Source organism: Haemaphysalis longicornis, unplaced genomic scaffold, assembly GCF_048455015.1.
Source record: "Haemaphysalis longicornis isolate Haplotype H1 unplaced genomic scaffold, Haemaphysalis longicornis Haplotype H1 scaffold_4, whole genome shotgun sequence".
Taxonomy (NCBI): Eukaryota; Metazoa; Arthropoda; class Arachnida; order Ixodida; family Ixodidae; genus Haemaphysalis; species Haemaphysalis longicornis.
The window spans coordinates 10,516,108-10,531,034 of NW_027526361.1; the positions used below are offsets into that span (position 1 = coordinate 10,516,108).

The 14,927-nt window shown below is 50.0% G+C and overlaps 1 protein-coding gene across 1 annotated transcript in view; it reads right to left on the reverse strand.

Annotated features, from left to right (window-relative positions):
- The window catches only part of LOC144178231 (sodium-coupled monocarboxylate transporter 1-like), a gene marked incomplete in the record, with an annotated part of 104,639 nt that overhangs the window by 3,425 nt on the left and 86,287 nt on the right, over positions 1-14,927 (reverse strand). Inside the window, 5 exon segments of the mRNA XM_077705930.1 lie at positions 4,736-4,833; positions 6,531-6,718; positions 9,886-9,972; positions 10,062-10,129; positions 14,481-14,590. Coding sequence (XP_077562056.1) covers positions 4,736-4,833; positions 6,531-6,718; positions 9,886-9,972; positions 10,062-10,129; positions 14,481-14,590 — 551 coding nt within the window.

Below are 14,927 nucleotides of genomic sequence, written 5' to 3' on the forward strand. Positions count from 1 at the left end.
TGGTGAAGTGGCGATCATTCAAACGAATAATTCGTACTTGCGGTCAAACGATTAAATGTTTTCATTGGCTCCCACACGATTCCTTCGAATGTTGCTTTCGATTAACGCGTAATTTTCGATCACTTTTTGGCCGACGAAATAAATCAGCATTCAAGCATAAAGCACCGTTCTTGAAGGAGCAAGTGGCTGTCATTGACAAGGCTGAAACAAGTGTGCATTCGTAAGTTACCAGCGTATACACACAGGTCAGAAATAATTAACACACGTAAAATACGCGAACGATGAAATTTGTGTGCCAGAAAGCATTCTTTTCTTGCTTTTTACGTTAGCACTTTCTTATCGGGGGAAAATGGGTGATTATGGACTCAAACGTAAGTCGAAATAAACTTAAGAAATTCAAACTTGGGATAGTTTAAGCTTTTATACCCGTGCCACACGTACACGAAATGACGTTAAATGCTTACTACCTTAAGTTCTAATGCCATTAATTCGCTGCTACACGCAAAAATCTAATGTCATTCGCTTTAATGTAATTTTAGATTTAAGGAGTTCGACACAACTCATCCGCCTTCACGAACGCCTTAAATCTGCCTACTTTCGAACGCGATGAAACCAACGAAAAACTCGGTACCAGAATGTTGACGCAGAAAAGTAGCTGAACTTCTAAATAAGACGATTTTAGCAGGCGACAACAGCTGTTCTCACAAAAAAACATTTTAACCTTTGCAAGACGTTTTTCTCTACGTTAAAAACTTCTACTTTCTCTTTTTGGTCATTATCACCATCATGCCTAACACATTTAATGCCTTAACGTTTTCGCGTGTAGCACAGCCCACCCAAATAATATCATTCGTTACCTTAAGGCCTAAACACGTAATGCCATTTTTTGTGTACACGTGGCACGGGTAAAGCAAGAGCCACTGCGGCCTGCTCGGATCTAGCCGGGGGTGGTGCTTCACTTGACGACAGCCGGCGTCGAATCTACCGATTCCCGCGCGGCGGTTAGGGCCTTTGCATCAGGTTCCGTTTCTGCAGAGGTCGCTCGCATCCTAGGAAACAAGGTCATTTCCCCATACACCATCACATGGCTTCCCGCTCACCTAGGGTCGCACTTGTCCTGTGTAACTAACCTCAACGAGGTCGCCCAAACCAGCGCGCGCGAGATAACCCACCGCGCCGGGTCAGACGGAGGCGGCTCCTCGGAGATTGGTTGGGAGGTCTTCAGAGGCACTTGATTCACATTCAACGAGGTTATTCAGCACTATATAGCTGGGTAGGCGAACGTTTCCTTTTCCGCACGAGAAACTCTTAGGCCGCAGGCAGCCACGCTCCGAATGTTGCAGACCAGGTCCTTCCCTAGTCTATCTACTCTCAGCTCCTACACGAACACTTTTGAACCGGACTGCCCGCATTGTGGCGAACGTAGCAATTTAGATCATTTGCTCTGGCGGTGTCCCTCACTTCGGGGCCCTCAAAGCATAACTGAGGAAGAGTGGCGCTCCATCCTGGAGAGCCCCGATCTACTACACCAGCAAAGGGCCGTCCAGAGGGCCCACGACGCGGCGGTGAGGCTCGGCCTCCCCGTACCCACGTGGGAGCGGCCCGCCGCGCTGCCGTCCTGAACGGCGGCGGTGCCCCTCAGGGCCTTCAATAAAGTTCATTGTCTGCCTGTCTGTCTGTGGCACGGGTATTATTCTGCTGACCAGAAAAGCTTGAATTACTACCGTCGACTGCATTTTTCTGCAATCATCTCGGTGTTATCCGAAAGGTTGCACAGCGCCACGCAGCGGAGCCAGTTTATGGCAGGATCAAGGCTAGCTTATGCTGCGTAGCTCAAACAACATGTGTGCCAATCTCGTTCCCGACAGTGCTGGTTATTCAAGACGAACGCACTGCGCCTAAAAAAGTCAGTTTTGATAAAGAGACGCTTATCAGTGGCTTGTCGCCCGAAGGCTCACTTTGCCCTGAAGCTAACACCAACCACGCTCGCCTACGGTTTGAAACGGCTGCAATCAAGGCACACAGGTGCACTGGAATGTAGCGATTGTTTTTACATACACGGCACGCCTATTTCGAAGAAGAAAAAAAGAAAATCCAACACAGAAAGCTTGTCTTCTTTGTTCGATAGCTCTCAACCCTGGCTTTACCTTTCAATGACCTAGATATTTTAACCAACGTAGGCTCTGAAATCTACTTTTATAGCGGCGGCGACGACCCCTGTCTTGAAGCCATCATCACGGTGGGCTTCGTTTCTTTTTTGTCCCCCCCTCCCCCCGTCCCCCCCCCCCCCTTTTCTAACCACTGAGCAGCTGTGACTGCTTGCCGGCGCCATTATGCCAAACAGTTAAGCTCCGAGGAACGAGTCCTTCTCCTTGATTGTCATATCCCTAACAGACAACGGGTTCCACTACTGAGGTAAAACAAAAACTGTGGTTGATTCCTCTGTCATAGGAATCATTAAAACACGAAAGTGAAATGTGCAGCGAAATTTTCAGCTCAGCATTATTTGCGGGTCGGCGGCTGTCATGTGGGCGTGCTTCGCGAACGACGTCCTGCTGGCAGGTAGCTTCGGCAAAGGTGTACTGGCGTCATTTCCGTGACGAATATGACGTCAGTGAAATCTTGCTGTGTCCCGGCATGAAACGCTTTCGTGTTAAAATATAAAACCCGAAAAAGAACAGCCCTAAGTATACGCCTCGAGCTTCGCGATCGCTGCGCCGCCTGCCGCCGCTTTTCCGCGGCGTTGACGGGATTTGCGCTGCGTGACTGATAGGGGCTCGTGCAGTGTTTTGGTTCTATTTCGCTTCTTTTCGCCTTTCCGAGCCCTAAAAAACTTTTTGTGGTGACGACTATTGGCAAAGAGTACGTTTAGGTCACTTAAAAATCAGCTGCGTCTTCGTAGAGTACGCGATCGCCTGCAAGAGTTACCCGAGGACGCGGTTCTGCGCGCTTCGTCGCCGCTCTTCCGGGCGTCGGCGACGGCAGCAACATATCACCCATGTCACCTCCAAAACATCAGGCACAAATGAATTCTACTGACGCCTCGTTTAGACCTGATACTGGCACAATGAGAGGTTGGCTTCATTTTGCAGCGTGGACAACGAATGCGGCTTCGTTTCGCATATATACGCTGCAGAAAAATATGTTTCGGGGATGTGATGACCCAATCCCGGACAATAACTTAAGCCTTTTATAAGAATATAAACCATGCGACAATGTAAAGTATATTCCAAGCCTGTGCGTCGTTAAATATGTGCCTACACACGACATATAGCAAGAACCAAGAAAATAAAACCACAGAAAAATAAATGCTGTGCCAATGCGGAATTTAGAAACATGATAGCTCTAACGGAAATGAAAAAAAAAAACAGTGCAGCTTCTGGCATGCTAAAGACGTTCGTCTAAACTTAAGCCAGGAAGGTTTCACTAGACCAACTATAGTACGCGAAATGCACTGCTATTTCGCGAGAAATCGGTGGGGGGGGGGACGCCGTGCACAAATGCGGAGCGGAATGAGGCAATGAACGTTTTAGTAATCCCACACATAAATCTCGCGTTCAATTTCCTTTTGTTTTTCTGCTTCAACGAAGAGCTGATCGTACGGCGGACGCATTTTTGGAAGTATACAGGGTAGGCTGTTCAACAAGCGATGAAATGTGTCGTTGGAAGAGTGTGGTATGTGATAAGGCCCTCTGATTTCAGTTTCTGGTTTATTCTGCAGGCTCCCTGTGCCATATGACGATATTTCTAAGAAGCATTTAGTCGCGGACGCGGATTATATTGTAAGCCCGTCTCCGCGCTGCTCGCAGAGGATATATGTAGCAGATGAAGGTCTGCGGGCGCGCACCTCACGACAAGACGACTCTGTCGTGTGCTGATCCCCGAGTATAATTATGCATTGTCCAACGTACTTTTGTTGAATATTCCCGAAATTAACACAGACTGGCTTGTAAATGGTGGTGATCAATATCTGAGGCATAATATTGGCAAACGTAACTGGTGTGCTGTCAGGTATGAGTGCTCCGCCGATTATGTAAGCGCACAAAACCGATTTAAATCGTAGTGTATAGCCGTAGCATGAACATCCGAGGAAGCGGTGGTTACGGAGACACGGCTAGTAAATTCAGGTCAGTGTAACTACAATCGGCTCCATCATACGCCGATTCCGCGACGCTGGCCTGTGACACACACCTGGCGCTTATACAGACCGAAAATACCACACTAAGATCGCGTCGGAAACATTTACACTCTCGTAAACACACCCCATTTGCGAACAGAGTGACTGTTCCACACAAACATGAATTTCAAACGCCCACAAACGGTAAATTGCAGTCGTTAACGTGCCGCAAAAGCAGCGACGGCACTGGGGAGCGGCGCGCGGACTCCCGCGCCTGCTTTCGAAACGGGCCGCTAGGGGGATTTCAGTGGCGCCCCTACAGGCCGCGCTCGAGGCGTATAACGCACTCTTTAGTACAAAAGGTTGCTTCCCCGCAATATGACCCTTTGTGCAGGGGTGCACCCTTTACAGGCCGCTTGCTTCGTTGTACTGGCGTAACTTGCGTGACGGATAACGTCAGCGAAATCTTCGTGTATCCCGAAATAAAACACTTTCGTGTTAAAACACACACGACCAGCCGGAGAATAGCGAGTTTTCGCCTCACGCATGCTCCGTAGTTCCCGGCTACGACGGCCTCCATGGTGCAACAATCAACCGCGCTATACACGATGCAGGCACCTGTGAGCAGGCTGATGACGGCGCTTGAGATCACAGTCGTCAAGAAGCCCAGGACGGGAACGAGCAGGTGCGACAGCCGGTACATCAGCGCCAGGCCCCTGCGCACGGAAGGGGGAAAAAAGAAGAAAGACGAGAGCGATTGCAACACTGCCGCAGGGAAGTCTCCAAGCCAGCCAACGGTTCTTTGTCTATAGTTTTCGTTCACGGAGACCGCGTTCATTCCTGTTGTAATGTTTTGTCTCCGTGAAGGCAAAGCCAATAACCCAACAACACCACTTTTATGCTTAGACGCTCACATGCCAATTATTAAGCGCGCCTGTACCGGAGTTTCGTTTGCTTTTAGGTGCGGAGTACCTTAGGACCGCACAATGTCCATCCGCGTCCGTGCGATAGCATTTACAATCGCAAAAAATCCCACAGGCACCGGCACGATTCGAGCCTGTATCTGGTAGACCAGACAGAGTTAGTGTCAGTCGTCTTACCAACTGGGCTACGACCGTGAGTCAGTAGCCGAGAGTCAAACGGCTTACTCACTCGCCTGTAACGGTACGGACTACCTTAGGACCTCCCAATGTCCGTCCGCGTCCATCCGTACGCGCACCACCATCAAGCGAAAATCAAGCGAAATTCGAATTGAGCCGTGAGTTGCTGTTTCATTTAGGGAATAATCAAGGTGCAACTCACGGCTCAAATCGAATGACGGTCTGGGCGCAAGTCGGAGGTCACTCGGGGCGCAATTTGGGTGTCATTTCGAGTCCCCGTACTCAGCACCCTCGCCATCATCCACGGAGTGGAGATGCTGCCATTTTTACCTACAGCCCTGCACGCTCCTTTGAGATGCACTGCCTACCTTTGTAGGGCAGATGGTGGGGCTCGCGACGTGCGTGAACTTTTCCTGCTGCGATAACGGTACGTGCAGAGCATAGTGTTCCGATGTGACATCTGACCAGTGCCACAACGTTGGCAAGACCGGATCTGTGGAGGTGCCGCTTAACTGGCACTTGCAACGAGAGCCGGAAAACTGCTAAGGAGTATATAGCGCACGGGACTCGTCGTTTGCACCGCGTGGTATGCTGGTGTCAGCGGCCGACATCCTCATCCTCGCCAACACCCCACCGGGAACAGGGAAAGCGTCAGAACGACATCATTCGAGTCACGTGTTGAGACTAAAAAGGAAGGCTTAGCGCGACGAGAACAGGGACGGTGACGAGAGCGGACAGGCGCTGTCCCGTGTTGTCACCGTCCGTGTCTTCTTTGCGCTGGCTTTCCCTTTCAGTACGAACCAACTCGCCAAACACGTTGACGTACTAAGACCTACTCGAACGCGCAGTTCCCCGGTCCTGCTTGCCACGTCCTCATAGGACGCCCATGACCTCATTTCAGGTTCACGTGAGTTAGTACGCTACATTATCTACACGACGCTGCAGTTTTTGCCTTATATTCTGGTCGTCCAGAAGTAATAAATCAAGTATTGCGACAGCGTTTCTCCGTGCAAGTCTTGAGGGCAGGGCGAACTTCCAACCTGCGAGCGGCAACTAAAGCGATAACATTCAGCAGAGCTGCGAGTTGGGCGTATCGGTATAAATTCATGGTGGGTAATGCGCTAAGAGGCAAATACGCCCGACATAGCGCTGTCATTTCTAACCATGTCTAGTCAAATGTCATTTCCAATACAAAGAGCCTTTCTCCGGTATTAATAACGTCAGCGCTTGGGCCTGTGTATTTTTCTGTCTCCCAGCACACCACCCACAGTGGATCAAGGACCAACGCTACCCCGCCGCCTTCCCTCACTCACTTCGGTCCAGCCGTGGGTAAGGCTCCCAGCTGGTTTTCTTCGTCCATGAAGAGGGTGGAAGAATTCGCGTCTCGCGGGCAGCCCTGGATCGAGGTGGGCAGGTTCTCGTCGAGAGGCTCGCTGGAGAGCGAGCCAACCACGACCCAGAGGCAGATCACTTGGCCGATCAGGAGGCCGCCCAGAGCGCCCTAGTTTCGGTCCACGAGTGACGAATAAGACGAAGAAGAAGGAAGAAAAAAAAAAAAAAACACCGTTTAAATATTCAGCACGAGTACGTCGAGAGAGAAACGCCGGGAAAATACAGCAGGGCGGAATGCGAATAAAGGTTAGAAACAGAAGCACGCGCAAAGGGAACGGTGGTGGGAGAATACGATTTCCGTAAGCCCGACAAATGCTGACGCGCTTGACCCGATGTGGGCTCAGTTATTTTAAGTGCATAGCACTTTAGGGGCTCGCCTTGTCATCGTAGCTCACCCCACGGCGTACCGTCGTCACGGCGTCCCACAGAAGCTTCGAAAAACAAGAAGTTTACTAGTCATAACCGCTCTAAACTCGTGAACCGCAGGCGCTTGTCATACATCTCCCCGTTGTTTAGCGCAAGAAAAACTGCAGGTACAATTGAGGCAAAATACATGTAATTAACCGGCAGCCCCCGCGTTCATTTAGTTTGAAATGCTCGTTGGGTTGGTTTTTACGATAGTAAGCGGGAAAAAGTGGCAGTGCAAGACAAAATAGCGCGTTCCAAACAGCGCAGTAAGGCGCCGGAACGTGTGGAATAAAAATCAGGCACACAAAAAAAAAAAAAAAAAAAAAGAAAAGAAAACTCCCACTGGCGCTGTTTCAGGCAGGGGGCGCGCAAGCACTGTGAATGTGGGAAATTTGAAATGCGTCGGACAAACCTTCGTTCAGTTGATCAGGAGAGGAGTGAGGCAGGGCGGTGAAGAGCGTGACGGATGGTAAGAGTGAGCGTATAACGGCGGTAGAGCCCATTATGGCGAATCACTGCTCTGCACTTCCGACAGCTTTCACATTGATTGGAACGGCTTTCATGTTTGTTTTTTGTTTTTGTTATCACAGGACGTGGTTTACGCCTTGCTCCAGCAGAAATATGAACGCACATACGTACGTAGGAAAGCATAACGAAAATCCTCCACACAGCTCAATCCTGCTCTCCAAACTCGCCAAGGTTGCGCACCGGTTAAACACATTAAATGCTCTGCTAACGAAACTTTTACGACAACGTACACCCCTGTTTAATTTGAAAGACAAAAAAAAAGAAAACTAGCCTTTTATAAATGTCTCGGGTCCTTTTCGGCTCCAAGAGAAGTTACTTCCATCAAAAAATATCACAAATATCGACAATCTTTAAAACGTCTCCCCCGCGACGTCACCAGTGACGTCATTGGAGTGGTTTCGAAAAAAATAATCCGCTTGTCAACAACGTCATGCTAACACTAAAGCGGAGCGAGCAAACTAAAAGTGGGCATTACTACAATCGCACAACCATGTTTATTGGCGAGCTTCTGAATTGCCAATTACATAAAATATAGTCCCCGGTCGGGAATCGCAGTGGGTTGGGAAGGATGTCCCTATCAATAATTATAGCACGAGCCGGATTGAGATATGCCGGTTTATTCGAAGTGTTTTATGGTCCCATGCACTGCAAGGCGCTGGGAGCATGTGTCCAGTTTTAATGAAGTATCGCTTATAATGAGGCCAGTTTCGTGTACCGCGCACTTCGCTGTAATTCGAGTTTCGTTACCCTCGCGTGACCGCAAGGCCAGAGTGGGCCAAAACTCTGCCGGGAGGTGACCGGCCATCGACGCTGTCTACACAGGTTTAAGGCAGCATGAGCTTCTCAGGAAGGAACAATGCCAAGAAAGCCAAGAACAATCGCTAAAAACATACGCACAGGAAGCGTACAGGACAGCGCTGACTCGCAACCCAGTTTGAAAGAGGAACGCAAAGCGTATGCACTGTACGTTACTCTCACACGACGTGAAAGCGATGCCAACGACCCCGATGCAGCCCGCGAGAAAAAAAAAAAAGATTCATTCACTAATCGCGCTGAAGGAAATTCTTGACCCACGACAATTCTGCGGCACCTAGGCAGGTAAATACTTTGTTGTTCCAGGTTATAACGATGGAAATTAAGGCTTTCGGATATCACAGCTGCTAGATGACGCAGCTGATACAACTGGAACCTCTGTCGGAAACGCGAAAAGCTCGCTCGATTAAATTTCCTGGTGACGTGTCCCTTGAGAAAAAAAGTATCTTCAGTCATTCCCGGCCTCGGCGGCCGCTTTTCTGGTAAGGCAAAAAGAGAAAACGCCCGCGTGCTCGAAATTTCGACGCACGTTAAATATCTCCAAGTGGTAAAAATTAATCCGGAGTCCTCCATTACGGCGCCCTTCAACGCCTGTGTAGCGTCGACGCGTTAAACCTCATAATCAGTCAATCAATATCTTCCGCCATCCGCGCAGGGCTGCGTCAAGTGAATACACGCTCGACTCTTTGGCTACCTTTTTTTTTTTACTTGCTGAGCCCCATGCCAAGACGGTGGAAAATGTACGCATCATTACTAACGGAGAACACCTGTTATGCAAGGCGCAAATTGGCGGTTATACTTGACGCTACATCGCTTTTCTTTCTTTTATACCACTTCGCGCCGCGTGTGTTCCTTTTCGTTTTTTGGCATCCGCGCAAGCGTTGCAAGTTTGTCGGATGCGGGCAACGCCACCGTTATCGTGCGCTCGCCTGCGTTTCTAGCGACGTCTCACGGTGTTGAATGGCTGCCAATTTGTCCCACAGTCGACAATTGTGGGTCTTAGAAGAAACCAACCATCAATCATTTGCAGCGCTCGGAGAATTGATGGAGTCTGCTTCTCAGCTTGCTGCCGCAAGTATAGAACCCGCCTAATTTCGAAGTTAGAATATTCTATCGCCTTCGCGTCTTGTTTACAGCGTAGCCAAACGCGCACGCATGTGCGCGCTGTTCAAACGTTACTAAGTTTCTTAATTAAACAGAAGCGAATGTCATCAAACAACCAGTAAACATTCCACGTCTTTTGTATTTACCCAGTCTTCGTCCCTGAAAGCACCGGCCCGTCATTGCTCAAATCCCGCGAGGGGGCTTCGCTTCGCACAGCCAGGTTTTAGTGTGCAATACTACCACTAGTGGTGGGTGACAAGACACATTCCTAGCATACCGTTGCATAATCGCACGGTACCGCTCACACAACGGGCCAGTTCGCCAGCGCTTCTCCCCACTGCTGCTGGCAGAGAAATATTCCGGCTATGCCCTAGCAACGCGAACTCTTTCGAGCGAAAGCTGCAGAGTTCACCGTGGCCTCACTTTTCCGTTGCAGAACGGCGTCAGTACGCCCAGCGTGAAGACAGCCAGGAGCGGTCCCGACAGGGCCCCCGACATGGCGAAGGCCGCCTGCGATGGAGGGCAAGAGACGCATCATGACGACGCCAAGGGACGACGGAAGCAGGTGCGCGCCCGGCGGAAGCAGCGACGATTCGTACCTTGAGTATAGAGCCAACTCTTCCAGCCAGGAAAGCCAGCCCGATGGTGAGAAGCCCGTAAACGGAGGCTGGGAGAAAAATAACGGCAGCTTGTGAAAGGGAAAAGAAGGCCTGGTAATTGCTGTGCTGGAAGCAAACGCGTACGACACACTCTTCTAACAATACGAGCAATTTAGATGTGGCACAAACGTGTTATTCCTGCTGTTCTTAAAATAAGCAGAGTACCAATGCATCAGTCACACGGATATCAAAAACAGAAAAAAAGCGAGCCGCTATAGACCCTTTGCAAAAAGGCGGGCCACTTTGAAAATTACAGTGGCAACACTGGTGGCAAACGCGACGACGCCATGATAAAGGAAGCGTCGCATAGGAACGCCGTTGCGGAAACACGTTTTGGCCCATCGCTTCACCATTCTGCAGCCTTATAAAGCGATTTGTTTGTTTATTTTGTATACGATGCTAGAGCTCTTGTAGGATTATAAGGCACGGCGCCCACGCACTGCTGCGTACCTCTTTGCAAGCGGCATGTTTACGTGCAGTGATAATAAGCGAAAGGTATGTACGACGCGCACCTTTAGCGTCTCCCGTTTTAATTTGGTAATCTCCAGGGCAATGCGTCTTTTTTATGCACTGTCTTGAGAGCTGCGTTTCAAGTTCCGGCCACGACTTCCGCCGTTATTAGCGCCGAATATTTAGACAGCAGAGTTGTTTCGATGCAGGCAAATTCGAGCCTGCATTCGTGCTTCGCTCCGCCCGCGCTGATCGATGGTTTGACATTGCGAACCGCAAACGCGCTCGTCTTTCTTTTTTTTAGAGCTTGTTTGTGGTACGTTTCACGTCCGGATCATGACTGCCGAAGGTTTAACGCTAACGTTCAGGCAGGATAGTTCTGACGGTGCAGCCAAAAATTCGAGCCTGCAGGCGTGTTTGCTCTGCGCGTCGTGACATTTCAACGGTAAGTAGATTGGGAATGCGGCATAATAGCTTTTTTTTTTGTCTTTACATTATGCGAATTCCGTTCTCTCGTGGTGTTAACGGCGCATACCGTGCAGCGACCACGCCATACTCGAACTGAGTGAGAATCCTGCTTTGCTATAAATCTCGATGTAAGAAGTATGAACCTCATGACGCAATTCACGGATTGCACTGCTTATGTGATACAGGTGGAAGATACATCACATGTTTATGGCTCGTATAACTTAGTTGCATGTGTCCTATTAAGAGAGGTGCGGGACTATATTTTGCTGTCTGTAAGGCAACGACGAAAGTTAACTTGTTCGGGACATTTCGTGGAGACAAAAGCAGTGTCTTTATGAATGCTTTCGTCCTCTATGCGAGTGTTTTAGAAAGTTTGAACAGTCGTAACATGAGCGCTCAGCAGAGAACGGGCGCCTCGTAGTCCGTTCATAGAGGTCAGCCGCCACCTAAACGGGGCAAGCGCGCATCGAATAAATACAATTAGAACTCGACGACTAAACGAGTAGGCAGCGGTAAGGCTATTGGTTATTAGTAACCAATCCTGCATTCGTTTGCTGCTGATCGTAATCCCAGACGGCGGTATTCCACTCTGAAATTGTATACGATCTCGTAGGATCTGTCAGTCGGCTACCTCGTCGAATAAAAGTGCAGAATGTGCTGCTCTTCAAATAAAGAAAGAGCAGCAACGATATTTTTCCACCCTGTTATGGGAAAACCAACTTTACGAGAAGCACATGCCATTATTACGCTGCGGCGGACGTTAGCTGCCCTGCGTTTGCTGCCTTTCGCTGATTTCGCTTCCTTCATGATTGCGGTGCACAGTGTTGCCGGAATGCCTTACTGCTTCTCCGCTAGCGCTCGGGTCATTTTGCAAAGGGTCTATAGCAGTCAGTATCGACTAAGCTGTTAGTTATAGCGGTTAGCTAACTGCTATGACAGCGTTACACAAACTTCCTATAGAAAGTTTGTACAGACGCGGCCACTGTTAAAGGTAATACGGCAGAGCGTCGAGTTCGCCACCATCGGCGCAGCGCGAAACACTAACCGTACTACTCGTGGCACAAATCGTGGCACTACTCGGCACTTACCTCTAACAGTGGCCGCGCCTGAACCAAACTTTCTATAGAAAGTTTGTACAGACGCGGCTACTGTTAAAGGTAATACGGCAGAGCGTCGAGTTCGCCACCATCGGCGCAGCGCGAAACACTAACCGTACTACTCGTGGCACAAATCGTGGCACTACTCGGCACTTACCTCTAACAGTGGCCGCGCCTGAACCAAACTTCCTATAGAAAGTTTGTACAGACGCGGCCACTGTTAAAGGTAATACGGCAGAGCGTCGAGTTCGCCACCATCGGCGCAGCGCGAAACACTAACCGTACTACTCGTGGCACAAATCGTGGCACTACTCGGCACTTACCTCTAACAGTGGCCGCGCCTGAACCAAACTTTCTATAGAAAGTTTGTACAGACGCGGCTACTGTTAAAGGTAATACGGCAGAGCGTCGAGTTCGCCACCATCGGCGCAGCGCGAAACACTAACCGTACTACTCGTGGCACAAATCGTGGCACTACTCGGCACTTACCTCTAACAGTGGCCGCGCCTGAACCAAACTTTCTATAGAAAGTTTGTACAGACGCGGCTACTGTTAAAGGTAATACGGCAGAGCGTCGAGTTCGCCACCATCGGCGCAGCGCGAAACACTAACCGTACTACTCGTGGCACAAATCGTGGCACTACTCGGCACTTACCTCTAACAGTGGCCGCGCCTGAACCAAACTTTCTATAGAAAGTTTGTACAGACGCGGCCACTGTTAAAGGTAATACGGCAGAGCGTCGAGTTCGCCACCATCGGCGCGGCGCGAAACACTAACCGTACTACTCGTGGCACAAATCGTGGCACTACTCGGCACTTACCTCTAAAAGTGGCCGCGCCTGAACCAAACTTCCTATAGAAAGTTTGTACAGACGCGGCCACTGTTAAAGGTAATACGGCAGAGCGTCGAGTTCGCCACCATCGGCGCGGCGCGAAACACTAACCGTACTACTCGTGGCACAAATCGTGGCACTACTCGGCACTTACCTCTAACAGTGGCCGCGCCTGAACCAAACTTTCTATAGAAAGTTTGTACAGACGCGGCCACTGTTAAAGGTAATACGGCAGAGCGTCGAGTTCGCCACCATCGGCGCAGCGCGAAACACTAACCGTACTACTCGTGGCACAAATCGTGGCACTACTCGGCACTTACCTCTAACAGTGGCCGCGCCTGAACCAAACTTTCTATAGAAAGTTTGTACAGACGCGGCCACTGTTAAAGGTAATACGGCAGAGCGTCGAGTTCGCCACCATCGGCGCGGCGCGAAACACTAACCGTACTACTCGTGGCACAAATCGTGGCACTACTCGGCACTTACCTCTAACAGTGGCCGCGCCTGAACCAAACTTTCTATAGAAAGTTTGTACAGACGCGGCCACTGTTAAAGGTAATACGGCAGAGCGTCGAGTTCGCCACCATCGGCGCAGCGCGAAACACTAACCGTACTACTCGTGGCACAAATCGTGGCACTACTCGGCACTTACCTCTAACAGTGGCCGCGCCTGAACCAAACTTTCTATAGAAAGTTTGTACAGACGCGGCCACTGTTAAAGGTAATACGGCAGAGCGTCGAGTTCGCCACCATCGGCGCGGCGCGAAACACTAACCGTACTACTCGTGGCACAAATCGTGGCACTACTCGGCACTTACCTCTAAAAGTGGCCGCGCCTGAACCAAACTTCCTATAGAAAGTTTGTACAGACGCGGCCACTGTTAAAGGTAATACGGCAGAGCGTCGAGTTCGCCACCATCGGCGCAGCGCGAAACACTAACCGTACTACTCGTGGCACAAATCGTGGCACTACTCGGCACTTACCTCTAAAAGTGGCCGCGCCTGAACCAAACTTCCTATAGAAAGTTTGTACAGACGCGGCCACTGTTAAAGGTAATACGGCAGAGCGTCGAGTTCGCCACCATCGGCGCGGCGCGAAACACTAACCGTACTACTCGTGGCACAAATCGTGGCACTACTCGGCACTTACCTCTAACAGTGGCCGCGCCTGAACCAAACTTTCTATAGAAAGTTTGTACAGACGCGGCCACTGTTAAAGGTAATACGGCAGAGCGTCGAGTTCGCCACCATCGGCGCAGCGCGAAACACTAACCGTACTACTCGTGGCACAAATCGTGGCACTACTCGGCACTTACCTCTAACAGTGGCCGCGCCTGAGCCAAACTTTCTATAGAAAGTTTGTGTAACCGCTGAGTCGTGACTACATTAGCACAAACGCCATCGTCGTAGTCTACCAACACGGACATTTCGCCTCGAATCACAAGAAAAGCATTTTACCGTTCTCTGTGCAAAAAGGTGCAGTGGCAATTTCTCTATCACGAAACACGCACCGATTGCCTTGGTGATGTACGCAGCCTGCTTTTCGTTGACGCTCGACCATTTCTTCACGAAGTCCTCCCAGGTGACGGCCGCGAGTGAGTTGAAGCCCGAAGAGAGCGTGCTGGAATTACAGGATGCGAATATGGGCGATGCTACGGAATGCGCAACACTTGAAAGAGAAAAGGCCCCCACTTTAAGAGGCGGTCCTGGCGCCGGCTAGTCAGGAATATATGATGCTCTGAGGATCTCTCCCGGGGATTTTCCCCCATCCAGGTTCAGTTAAACCTGGATGTAACAACCTCTATGAAACGAATTCCTGGACTCAACAAAGTTTTCCAATCCCCCATTGCCAGCCGCATTGAAACCCATGTGTTTGCGACTTCTATGTAACGAAGGCGTCGCGGTGGTTAACCTGGGTGTAACGAATTTGCTACGCTGATGAGCTCTTGTTTTTTTGC